The 14540-nt window shown below is 35.5% G+C and overlaps 1 protein-coding gene across 3 annotated transcripts in view; it reads right to left on the reverse strand.

Annotated features, from left to right (window-relative positions):
- LOC117336884 (MOB kinase activator 2-like) overlaps positions 1-14540 on the reverse strand; it is a 60562-nt gene that overhangs the window by 25657 nt on the left and 20365 nt on the right. The window contains exon 1 of one of the 3 annotated variants that reach the window (XM_033897622.1): positions 8962-9550. The exons of the other annotated variants lie outside the window; for them this stretch is intronic. Within the exon in view, the coding sequence (XP_033753513.1) occupies positions 8962-9032 (71 nt within the window). The 5' untranslated portion in view covers positions 9033-9550. Of the gene's footprint in view, positions 1-8961; positions 9551-14540 lie in introns of those variants that run through there. 3 annotated transcript variants of the gene reach the window in all.

Raw genomic sequence — 14540 nt, forward strand, 5'->3', positions numbered from 1 at the left:
TATGTCCGGGGTCAAAATCTGAAAACTTGAGGTCTTCAGTAAGGAAAACTCTTCACAAACTCAAGAGATTTCATTTCGTTCGTTTGAAATATTTTATCAAATCTTTAGGATTTGATGGAAATTGGGAAACAGGCTATTTCTAATACCTGTGAAGTTTTTCTTGAGCTGTTTGTATTCTATTGAAACGTATGGTATCGTGGGTGGATATCGCGATATATCGTATCGTAGCATGGCCGTATTGTTACAGCCCTAATTTCTATACTATAAGCCATCTCCCCTATCTCCTGAGATTTCCATATATGTTCCTTAAATTTTATAACGTTGTTGATTTTAATCAACATGTTAATCAACATATGATTACATTATTTACTGTAATGAACTCACCAGCTTTTGGGGATACGATAATTGAAAATAATAGATTTCAATTTCAGAAAGCTCTGAAAATCTCCAGTTTGGGTAATGGAGATTGTCAAATTTACTGAAATTACCTGGTGGCTCTAGTCCAAACTTGGCCAAAGTTTGACAGGTATGAATTCCAGAGGAAGACGCTTACCCTTCCGAAACACCTGGTCTCATTCTCCTTGTACTTTATCAAAGATCTCCATGGATATCTCTATATTATACTTTTTGTTTGTATCCTGCCCTCTTTATATATTTTGAGTTTGAATTTCAGTTTATTTATTATGTTGGTATTCTCTGGTGTTTTTTTTCTAACTTAAAAATCACCATTTAGTACAAGAGATATAAATCGCCAAAACAGGGATTCCTATGCTTATGGTAACATGTAAACTGTCCTTGTTTTAATATGTAAACTATGCTGTGATCCAAACAGTCCAATTCGTACAAAGAAACAACCAAATGATTGATGGACAAATTCATTATATTGGGAACAACAGTGAAATTGCACTTCTCCAAACAAAGGCTTGTAAATTCAAAACAAAAACAGATATGGCTGACAACTGAAGACCTTGAAAGTTTCTTAATGACAAACTGATGGGAGAAACTTAAAAACAAATCAATATATCACCGATAACATCTCTAACAATACAGACAAATTTACATGGGTAAAATTTCAACACACTCAAAAACGTCTTCAGTTTTCAAGCCAACGGCACCATGCAGTGATCATGATGGCCTTGTATATGTCTAATGTCTAAGAAAAGTGGAAAACATTTGCTTTTCTTTTAAATTTGTCCTGAAATTATTTTATACTACACGATCCTTCTAAATATCTGGGTCAACTTGATACCAGATTTATCAGTATGATTTTAGTAGAATTGGAGTTAAGATATCTATTAGTTCAGCCATCTCTTGTTGGCCATTTGTTAAATGGGACAATTCGTTTGTGTATATAACCCTGAAATTTAAATCATCTTTTCTTGGACAGAATTTTCATATCTTAAATTACCGATCACTGAAGACTTTCATTATCTTATTCCAGGAAAATGGGACATTATCATCCCTAAGTGCCAGAGACTACATCCACAATGGGGAGAGTGGTCTGACACAAGACAGCAGCTAATACTAACCACATCACCATCAGATAAAATAATATTATACCAAACAGATACCTGTTCAGGGAAAAATCTGGAGACCACATGTTGGGAAAGGCTTAATTCACAATCTTATGTTACTAAATCTAAACACTTTGATGCATGAACGTCTTATTTCAACATCATATTCTGTAATTAACTCAGTGTTAAGGACACATTAGATAAGGAATAGCACATTTCAGGGATCAAAATTTTGTACTGGATGTTGCCATATCTACTGTAATAAACTTGAGGTGCCGGCTCCAGTCCAAAACCCGAAACTTGATAGTTATGGCATATACAGTGCATGTTTTAGGAATTACGTGACTTAAATTTCTATATAAAGATCCTTATTACTGTTTCCATAAACAAATGTTAACACCCCTAAAAAGAGTCCAAGGTTCTATTACAACAAAATCACAGACATAAAGTCCAGGAAATGTTGTTAAAATCAAATTGACAAAGGCTACTAACAATTTTATACTGGATAAATAAGATATCATTATTATCTTGAGTGTCGTGTGGACAGAAGACTATCCTACTCCCAACAAAATCAACACACTAAATATAGACTGCTAGATACAATTTGTCATAGTAATAATGTTGAGGTTAGGATTTAAATTCACAAGAGAACTTAATTTAAAATCTTTCCAAAGACTGAATGCATGAAAATCAATTGTAAACAAATTTATAGAAAGAAAACGATGAGATTTACTGCACTTTAAAGTAAACTTTATGAAAAGTCTGGAGTTGTAAACTAAAATTTAAGAATTTAATGAGTATGTCTTCACTGCAAAAATCAATATTTCAGTGTTTTAGAGTTCAAAAACTGTGCCACACTTCTGAATGATTGAGGAGTTCAAAACCCCTGTAAATCCTCAAGAGACATTCAGAAGCTACTAATGTTCATACACGACCTTCAATTCCTATGTAAACAAGAATATCAGGGATATTTCTTATTACATGGCTTGTGAATCTTACTATGGAGAGATACAAGCATTTTAAGGCTTTAAGACAATTTTTAACATCCATATATTGATATAGTTGTGAATCATAGGAAAGGGAAATATATATCCCCACTAAGAGTCCCTACAGGAACTGAACCCAGGGGTTCTGGTGTGATAATTCACACCTCTATTACTGAGCCAAAGAAGAATGCTCTGTCAGCTGAATAAATTAGACCAAATTTGATGTACATACCAAACAGAATATTGTACTCCTATTACACATTACAAGTTGTAATAGCTTCTGTAGCCAGAACGAAACTCATTAACTTTTGTGTCTTCTTAAAATGATTTAGTGCAACTTATTTCAATAGATAATTTTAATGTAATAAAGACAAACCAAAAATTCATGGAAGAAAAAAAAGCAGGAGACACAATTACTAAAACAAGAAAATGCCTAAGACATAAATGCCCCCGCTACCACTTGACACCCCGAAACAAAGTTTGGTGAGGATCACATCATGCAGTTCCTGAGATTAGCTAGTTATATTGCATGGGACAGGATGGGACTGGATGGCTATGGGTAACACTTTATGCCCCCCCCCCCCCCCCCCCCCCCATTTCATGGGGATGGGGGGGGATGGGGGGGGGGGGGGGGGGGGCATATAAATTTTAAAGCATGATATTACTCAAGTAGACCTCAGGGCATACAAATTATTAAAGCATGATATTTTTCAAGTAGACCGTAACAGGAAGTTATGGATTTCCCGCCAAATGGTGCAAGGTAATTTTAAGCTAACACAGCCTCTGTCAAAACTGATCACCACAACAATAGGAGTGGATTTACAGTCTCATTTGTGATCCTGGGTTCTGAAAAGTGAGCAGGTGTGTGCCCAGCCAGGTGTACTTTCCAGGATATGCCCTACTGTAGTTTATCATCCTATCTTACGCAACACACTGTTCCGCGTAATGTTATTCCAAATACATGCCACACGATAGCCCTACTATTTAAATAAAGTCAGAATGTGTCACACATCTTATACAAGAGATCGTGCCACCATCAACTCAAGATGATGGCCATTATATAGACTCCAATTCCACTTACACCACTTAGACCAAGTAAGCCTGTTCAATTGAGAAAAGATCCTGAATTACTTTCCAGATGTTTTTATTACTGCTGGTCTCTGTGTTCCTATCAAAATATTACACTACCAGTATGGACAGATACTTGATTGCTTTTACACAACTTATGCAATCTGATTTATAGGTATTTAGCCAATATATATAGTGAAAGGTCAAGCCAAGTCTAGTCAGGCTGAGCTGAGAAACATCCCAAAGCCGTGGTATATGATGCAAAACTGATCACGGAAAGAAATACTGATCAATATGCGTCCTGTGTTTCTAATATGAAGGGGAACCTATGAGAAAATTGATGGTCACAGTGTTAGAGTCCAAAATATAGAAATAATTGGATTTTGATAGCGTCTGAACATGATAAATATCTAGCATACCGTATATACAGTGGGGTTTTGAGTACATTGCAGCAGTTTCTGTCATACCTTTTTATAAAACTACTTTATCTTACCGTTTCTATCCACAAAAAATACCCTGTCCACAAAAAAGACCCTTTATTCATTTTTGCAGAATCATCAATTTTAAAATATTAAGATAAATGTGGTTCACAAATAAGCCCTTCCCAATTTTAAGCTTTAATTCTGAACTTTTACACTGGGTAATTAAGGGAGGGGGTGTATTTGAGGATTAAATCTGTACTAAACTTTTACATTTTTTTCCCCTTCTTTTATTTGAGGATACATATGGAACACTAGGGAAGGGGCTTATTTGAGGATAAAGTACTAAAGTTTTACACTAGGAGATGGAGGGGGCTTATTTGAGGATAAAACCAGTACTCAAGTTTTTTGAGGATAAATGCAATGATATAGGAATGCTCCTATATGTTAGTGGATGACCATGAAATAAGGAACTCTAACATTGCAAAAACAGTGACATGAAATCATATAACATTGACAATATTCAATCTGGGCTTCTGGTCAGTCGGAAATTATGGTAATCTAAAATCACTCTTTTAAATAAGTGGGTATGAAGATTTAGGATATTCCACCCCTTGGTGGAACCTTTGGGTTTTCCCATATTTTGAGTCCTCTTGGTTCGATTATCCCTAATCCTACCTAGACACACCCACACTCGAAAGTCTACTAAAACATCCTTAGTGACAGGATTATGATAGGGGATGGCAAATAGCATTTCATTCTCATCTGATAAAAAAACTACTTACCAGATACACACACCTGGTTTATTTAAGAAATGCCACACAGTAATAGAAAAAAGAACATAAAGAACATTGATATCTACTGTGTTTGACATGCAATTATATATATAATCAACCCTTGTTTTTATTTTTTCACCATTGCCACCCAATTCTTAAATATGTGAGTAGACAATGAAACTAAGTAATTTTCTTTGCAAAAGGAATTCAATTGGATGTGTTTAATTTACAACATACAAAATACGTACTAACAATTTAGAGGTCCTGATAGATGAAGGTTTTTTCACCTTTGTGGCTGAATTTGTACTTCACTTTTATATTTCTGGAACTTGTAAAACTTCAAACAAAGCTGTAGAACATGATTCAGAAAACAAATTACCACAAAACCTTCTGAAAGGTCTCTCAGAAACACCATAACCCACATCATCAAATAAAGTCCAACATGTGTTAATTTTGTGCTTCATTAACTTTTTCCACAGGCTGTTTCACCAAGCATGATTATTTTACATGAACTATATTTTACCTCAAGGCAAAGCAATTGTAATTAAAAGTATGCTATAAATTCCTGTATCTAACTTAACTGTATAATATAATTATCAGATAATAAACACATTCTCCATCAATGCATTGTTAGCTTGAACCAATCTTTTATATTAAAATCACAGTCTAGCAGATACATATTTACATGAACAAGAATTGTAACAAAATCCTAAGTATCAAATAAGTACCCCGGTAACTGGAAATCACCCATAATTTCTCAAGATTTTGGAGGAAATATCATTTAGATTTAAGAGGATTTAAGATGTCTTAGTTTAAGCTTTCACAATTCAAGTCAAGATATTCAAGGACATATTGTTTGCTTGTCACAAAAGCCTAGTTAGTATATACCTATTAAACATTCTGAAAATGCTTTTTCTGCAAAAATCTCATCAAATTCTACTTTAAATGTTTTTGTTCAGAGAGAAAGTTTCAAACAGCAATACATTTTGAACTTAATCATTACTCTGATGAAATTAATAGTGATTTTTTTCATTGTTTTAATACTTCTTTTACGTATCTCTGAAAATTAATGTAAGTCTATAGGTATATACATGTATGCTGAACCAACACATGGGAAAAAGGACAGGAAACAGATTTTTACTTGACTGTTGATTATCCTGTTATCTGGTAAAACAGAACTGTAGCAAGGAAAGCAGGAAGCCACAGAGTACTTGACATTTGTCTATACCGACCTTCTATTCCTGACACACCCTGTCAAGGGAGAGTACACGACAGGCTCCAACTACTGAACCTTTTTTTAACATTTAATTACTGGCAAATTTATAACCCCAAGGATCCGATTGTGTATACAACCTTTATGCTACCTTTAAAGCTGTCAATGTGACAGCTTTTCAATTAACCCACATAATACTGATCATGAGAATTATACAATGTGGTGACAGTACTGAAGGTTCTAAAGACTGACCACTAGCCCCTCCAATACTAGATTACCTCCCTTTTTTTTTTTACATATCCTTGAAACTAAAACTATAACTTTTATTTATAATTTTAACATTCTAGAGACAGAGGACAGTCTAACCTTGAGCAGATAGTACAAAGTATGCCTAGTCACCTATAATTCTACCAGGGCTTTTTCTTGTTTGGGATGGGGCCTTTTCGTCTCATTTTGGGAAGAAAATTAGTGAATTGGGAAAGATTTTTCAGGTGAAACTTGCAAATTTTGGGAATTTGGCTTAAGTATGAAATCATTTTAATTGGGAATGGGGCCCATTAACGGACCCAAAATGTCCTCAGAAAAAGCCATGTCTACCAACTAAGTAAATGTACAAATTCTACTTAACAGAGGGACTATAGTTATTAAATTCATCTGTATACTCCAGAAATTCCAACAAAACTATTGTACACTAACAAACTATTGAATGTGGCTGTATCAATACAACTTTTGGCTTATCCAGGCAATTTCATTATTGACTTTACAAGGAAGACAATATTTACTTCATGGCCTTTCACTCTTTATGTACAGAATAGTCTGCCCATATCAAATACCATTACGTATATATACATGTGACTGTAAGATAGTGGAACTTGTGACTAGGATAAACATACCTGGACAATGTACCAGATAAAAGTCAGCCAAGCTAACAACTACTATTGATATTAACCAATAACTGTAATTTAACACCAAAGTCAAGGTCACATTGCAATTACCTTACCGACCATGTGATCTGTCATATTGTCATGCGATGGGGTTTTATCATGATCAAGTGATGATATTTCATGTGACTTTCGATCAATTCATCAGTATGTGATGATAAAAGTTCCAGATATTATGAGATATATATCAGTTTTTATATGTCAAATGCAGTATTGCAAGTAATTTGAATATATAAGGCTTGATAATTTCTAATACACTTAAATGTCATACTATAAAACACCTGATTTATTATTTGAAGCCAATGCATAAACTTTGCCTCAAATAGAATAATAAAACAAAATACAATAAGAAAGTCAAATATTCCAAATAGCGATTTGTTTGTTTGTTTTTGTTTAACATCATATTAACAGCCAGGGTCATTTAAGGACATGCCAGGTTTTGGAGGTGGAGGAAAGCCGGAGTACCTGGAGAAACACCACTGGCCTAAGGTCAGTACCTGTCAACTGCCCCACATAGGTTTTGAACTCGCAACACAGAGGTGGAGGGCTAGTGATAAAGTGTCGAACACCTTAAGCACTCGGCCACTGCATCCCCTCCAAATAGCAAACAAATGACAATGTATGAATGAATAGCAAAACAATAGCAATATTCCAAATTGTACTTTTAGAATAACAGGAAATGTCATTTACATAATTCTACTATTTGTCACAAACCTGACAGTCTATATATATTAACACTCCACAAGTAGGTTGTTATACAGTGATTGACAGGCCCAAATTAAATTAAGCTTTAAAGCACACGACAGGCAAAGTTTTACAAATGTATGTACAACTGATCAGGATTGGAGTCATGATGTCATAAGGAAAACTTAGGATGACACACTGCAAGAACCATCACCACTAGTCCACTTAAACTGACCACAATCAGACTTAAACATTCTGATTATCACATGATAAACAAGTATGGTATCATCAATGTTAGTAATCATCTCGACCTAGTTCAATGCAGTTATTCATGGCGATGAACAGGAAATATCCATACGGGAACGCTTATATATGGTAATATGGTAATTATAGAAAATGTTTTGTTTTAAAAACTAAAATCTTATCTGTTCTGTCTAGAATGAAAGTTGAACTGTAAAAATTAAATCAGATACCTAAACCTGAATTTGTAACATGTGACATGAAAAAAATTTAAATCAGAACCCTGAACGTGAATTTGCAATATCTAAAAACTGTTGTTAATTAACATGCGACATGAAAAAACTTCAGTGAATCAGATCTGTAAAACCCATTTTTTCAGCATGTCATTTTGAAAACCCTTCTCTGCTAACATTTCTGGATCCTTAGGATACATGTACAACAGCTGGGTATACTACTGTCACTAAGCACTGTAGCAGCCTGGACAGTATAAGCTAAGAATAAGGAGATGTCACCCCAAGGCTGCAGCCTAATACATGCCAACAATTAGATTTAGATTGATGATCATGAGCTGGCCCAATATCATATACAACAGCTGCAAAGTCATTATCTATACATACAGGCGACCAATCACACCATTTTATTGCAAGCAAATCATTAAATATCAGTAAAAAAAATAACAAAGCAGTTTATGATATTCGTATCGGATCAGTATCACACTGCCTAGGTATAAATGATAAGACTATGCATAAATTCTGTCAGGTGTTTTGCCAACTACAAATTCACATACAGTTAATGAAATGCTACATGTAGATTTGATACTGTGACAGTATTGACATGCAAGATCTCACTGTCAATTAAAATGTACAATTAAAATTAAAAGTATTGTCAATGAAATTATACCAAATTAATTTCATAATTAATTTAATCATACCAAATTAATATTGTTATCATATACCATATTACCAAATTATTAGAAACGTCTTTTACAAGATACAGTCGACTGAACACAGAATATCATCATAAACTAAAACATATCAAATTAAATTTATAATCAATTAAAATATACCATGTTCATATAAACATCAATGAACATGTTCAGCACAGAGCCATATTCACTTACCATAGATTAATGACGAACAGCATACCTGTCGTCATTTTGAATGATGAACCGGTAGTTCCAAATTTGAACATGAGCAGAAAAAGTCTGGTAAGATAACCATTTAACACACAGTAGTTCCCATTTATGTGTACAACCCACAGATCCTCTTGTACAAAGATTTACTTCTGATTTAACTGTCAAACAGATCACAAAGGTACTAATATGTAGATATCCTGTTGGTTAAACTGTACGGTAAAGCTACAGGTATACTGCATCGCAGGTGTTACTAATGACATATCGACGGCTTCTGATACTGATCTATACCTAAGGTGTACAATGGATAATAATATATTGATCACCGGTGTCCCGCGATATAAACATCACATGTCCCAATAAAGCAACATCTCAGTAAGTTCATGAAATATATAAATAAACATGTTTCACAAACTGGATACACAGTGACAACTGTTTATCTCTATATAAAATTCTGGCAAAACCAATCTATCTGAACTTATCGATGATGTCAGTACCGATGATGTCAGTGCCGTAATACCAATATATAACTGTTCACTCGTCATGACGGAACACACTTATAAACAAGGGTAAATAAACTGACTCATTGTACCGCCAAATGAAAGCACATGGTGTGTATATACACAAACTGGAGTTAGAAGAAAGGAGGATATGGGTCGGTTGAAATCCTAGTCTGTCATTGGTTCATATAGGTGGGCAGGTTGTATTCAAATTGCCCAGATAAGACTATATGTACATTGTCAGGTGTCATGGTCCCAAGTCTATTTATAGATCCAACCTAACATTGAACTCTGAACCCAGGTGCTTGACAAGCCAGGTGTATAAAATTACATACACAGCTTAATATAAACTCTGGTTTTAAATAGTACATCCATGTATCAAAAATAGACAAAAGCTGAGACACACAGATGGCATTAGCAATAAAGGAGATACATGTACAGTTATAGGCATTTACTCATTGTCTTTTTTTCTAATTATACTTTTCTACAAATTAATACAAACTTTGTTGGAGATGGGGACTTTAACTTAATTTCCTTACATTGATTCATATTTGCACACTTTATTTAGGCACTTGTGAGAATGAAATATTATATTTATCTTCCATTTTTAAGATGATATATATATACATATTGACAGAATACAGTAAGGTTGACAGGTGCTTTGTGTACTCCAATCATCACGTGTCAGTGTAAACATTGTACTCTTTCATGACTAATTATAAGTTATACATTTAGTATGATATATATGCATACAAGCAAAATATCCTTGTATACATATATGAATTAGCATAGCTTGATATACAAGCTATGACATTTGTGACACATTCTTTTCCATACACAAATTTCATATCATGAAATGAAGATGCTTCTTTATAAATTATATATATAAACTTTACTTAAACTGATCCTCTTGTTGGCCCTGTGAAGGATCTGACTGTGGGAAGAAACATGAGCACCCAGAGAAAACTTGGTCAAGCAGGTGACCCCTATTCCTTTTCATGTCTTATCAGGGAATGGAACCCTAGTCACTGCTGCAAAAGTCAAGTGCATTACCATTGTGCTACCAACTACCCTTGACGATGATGATGTTGGTCCAATCAAATACTTTTGAAATTAGACAAAACAGGTACCTTTTGCTTATCATATTGATTGTTTCTCATCTGTTCATCAAGTGAGGATATAGTACAGTTATTTGGTGAGGTCAATCCAACTAAAGTTTGTTTTAGGAATAATTTTCAATTCAAAGAAAATCTTTGAAAGAATCCTCATTCTCACCACTTCATTGAACAAAATTCTTTAAAATAAAGAGATGACAGTTTTTGATTCATAATGTATACAATATTACTCAGACATCATAAAAGACTCCACCCTTCAGTAATCATATTTCCTGTCTTAGGAAAACACAGGTCATAAATTGTTTCCGTTAAGTGAACGAAGTGTACCTGTATATATATATATTGATCCAACTTTCCCAACATGATACTTTTCCCCGTGAAATTCTTTACCCTACATCATTATGGTGTGACTGGATACAGACTATATTACCACACATGGCTATATTTGGGAACCTGTACTTCAGATCTGACTAATAGGACATGCAACCTGATACATCTCATATGTATATGTAAAATATAACAGTGAAACATCAATAAAAAGTACGGAAATAACTGAAATAACAAGAGATCCCAGAGGGATCTTGGCGCCCACCATTGAATGATCTTCATAAGTTCCATGTCAGATTGATCTTTTCTCTACTTTTCCCTTCATTTTACTAATCTGTGCAAATTGAGACATCCCTCCAGTACTTTTCAAACAAGGGAATCCTAGCTATATAAGAAATTTGAGATTTAACGATAATGGCTGTTTGTTTGCCAGGTTGTTTTGAGGACAGACTGGTCCAAAAATGCAATACAAGGGACCAGGGGGAACCTACTTATGAGATTTGAGCAAGATCCATTCAGTACTTTGAGAAATAGAGATAACAAACTTCAATTGTCAAAATCCAAGATGGCGGTCTGTCGGCCATATTGTTTTCCAATTGATCTCAAAATGCAATAAACATAAAGAGGCACCAAGGGGAACCTCCATATGAAATTTGAGAAAGATCCCTTCAGTACTTTCTCAGAAATAGCGATAACAAACTTCAATTGTCAAAATCCAAGACGGCTGACTGTCGGCCATGTTATTTTCAGATTGGTCTCAAAATGCAATATGCATAACTAGGCACCAAGGGAAACTTACATATGAAATTTGAGAAAGATCCCTTAAATACTTTCTCAGAAATAGTGATAACAAACTTCAATTGTCAAAATCCAAGATGGCTGCCTGTCGGCCATGTTGTTTTCAGATTGGTCTCAAATCGCAATATGCATAACTAGGCACCAAGGGAAACTTACATATGAAATTTCAGAAAGATCCATTCAGTACTTTCTCAGAAATAGTGATAACAAACTTCAATTGTCAAAATCCAAGATGGCTGCCTGTCGGCCATGTTGTTTTCAGATTGGTCTCAAATCGCAATATGCATAACCAGGCACCAAGGGAAACCTACATATGAAATTTGAGAAAGATCTCTTCAGTACTTTCTCAGAAATAGCGATAACAAACTTCAATTGTCAAAATCCAAGATGGCTGCATGTCGGCCATGTTGTTTTCCGATTGGTCTCAAATCGCAATATGCATAACTAGGCACCAAGGGGAACCTACATATGAAATTTGAGAAAGATCCCTTCAGTACTTTCTCAGAAATAGCGATAACAAACTTCAATGGTCAAAATCCAAGATGGCTGCCTGTCGGCCATCTTGTTTTCCGATCGGTCCCAACATGCAATCTGCATAACTAGGCACCAAGGGGAACCTACATATGAAATTTGAGAAAGATCCCTTCTGTACTTTCTCAGAAATAGCGATAACAAACTTCAATGGTCAAAATCTAAGATGGCTGCCTGTCGGCCATGTTGTTTTCCGATCGGTCCCAAAATGCAATATGCATAACTAAGCACCAAGAGGAAACTACATATGAAATTTGAGAAAGATCCCTTCAGTACTTTCTCAGAAATAGCGATAACAAACTTCAATGGTCAAAATCCAAGATGGCTGCCTGTCGGCCATCTTGTTTTCCGATCGGTCCCAACATGCAATCTGCATAACTAGGCACCAAGGGGAACCTACATATGAAATTTGAGAAAGATCCCTTCTGTACTTTCTCAGAAATAGCGATAACAAACTTCAATGGTCAAAATCCAAGATGGCTGCCTGTCGGCCATGTTGTTTTCCGATCGGTCCCAAAATGCAATATGCATAACTAGGCACCAAGAGGAAACTACATATGAAATTTGAGAAAGATCCCTTCAGTACTTTCTCAGAAATAGCGATAACAAACTTCAATGGTCAAAATCCAAGATGGCTGCCTGTCAGCCATGTTGTTTTCCGATCGGTCCCAAAATGCAATATGCATAACTAGGCACCAAGAGGAACCTACATATGAAATTTGAGAAAGATCCCTTCTGTACTTTCTCAGAAATAGCGATAACAAACTTCAATGGTCAAATCCAAGATGGCTGCCTGTCGGCCATCTTGTTTTCCGATCGGTCCCAACATGCAATCTGCATAACTAGGCACCAAGGGGAACCTACATATGAAATTTGAGAAAGATCCCTTCTGTACTTTCTCAGAAATAGCGATAACAAACTTCAATGGTCAAAATCCAAGATGGCTGCCTGTCGGCCATGTTGTTTTCCGATCGGTCCCAAAATGCAATATGCATAACTAGGCACCAAGAGGAAACTACATATGAAATTTGAGAAAGATCCCTTCAGTACTTTCTCAGAAATAGCGATAACAAACTTCAATGGTCAAAATCCAAGATGGCTGCCTGTCAGCCATGTTGTTTTCCGATCGGTCCCAAAATGCAATATGCATAACTAGGCACCAAGAGGAACCTACATATGAAATTTGAGAAAGATCCCTTCTGTACTTTCTCAGAAATAGCGATAACAAACTTCAATGGTCAAAATCCAAGATGGCTGCCTGTCGGCCATGTTGTTTTCCGATTGGTCCCAAAATGCAATATGCATAACTAGGCACCAAGGGGAACCTACATATGAAATTTGAGAAAGATCCCTTCAGTACTTTCTCAGAAATAGCGATAACAAACTTCAATGGTCAAAATCCAAGATGGCTGCCTGTCGGCCATCTTGTTTTCCGATCGGTCCCAAAATGCAATATGCATAACTAGGCACCAAGGGGAACCTACATATGAAATTTGAGAAAGATCCCTTCAGTACTTTCTCAGAAATAGCGATAACAAACTTCAATTGTCAAAATCCAAGATGGCTGCCTGTCGGCCATGTTGTTTTCTGATCGGTCCCAAAATGCAATATGCATAACTAGGCACCAAGGGGAACCTACATATGAAGTTTGAGAAAGATCTCTTCAGTACTTTCTGAGGATTAGCGATAACAAGAATTGTTTACGGACGGACGGACGGACGGAGGGACGGACGGACGGAGGGACGGACGGACGGACGGACGGACGGACGACGGACCACGGACGCAGGGCGATTTGAATAGCCCACCATCTGATGATGGTGGGCTAAAAACATGAAGTACGCATAAAAAATTGAATCTTCCGTAACAGTGTGACAATAAAGTCACCCAGCATATAGCTTGACATTACTGTCCTATCTAGATGGCATTTCATAAAAGCATTGACATGAAATCCATGTATAGAGTTTTTGTAACAGAAGATAGAAGCCATATTTTCATTTGATAAATGAGCCTTCTATATATAACAGATACTGCACCTCATGTGGTTTGAATTGATGCCAACCTTCAAAATCATGAACATGAATAACAACTATGCAGGAAATTTGTAATATGTGCAATACTAAAAATATCTTTGCAAAGCAGTTCTTGCAAAGGAAAATAGTCCAGATAATAAAGATAAGTAAAAATGTCAAAGTCAAAATTATTCTACAAATCTCAATGGCATTTTTATGACCAGTTTTAAATTAAGCACTCGTTACTGTCTAGATCTATTTTAAGAGTTGCAACAAGAACCCTAGCA

The sequence above is a fragment of the Pecten maximus genome, chromosome 10 (assembly GCF_902652985.1).
Source record: "Pecten maximus chromosome 10, xPecMax1.1, whole genome shotgun sequence".
NCBI lineage: Eukaryota > Metazoa > Mollusca > Bivalvia > Pectinida > Pectinidae > Pecten > Pecten maximus.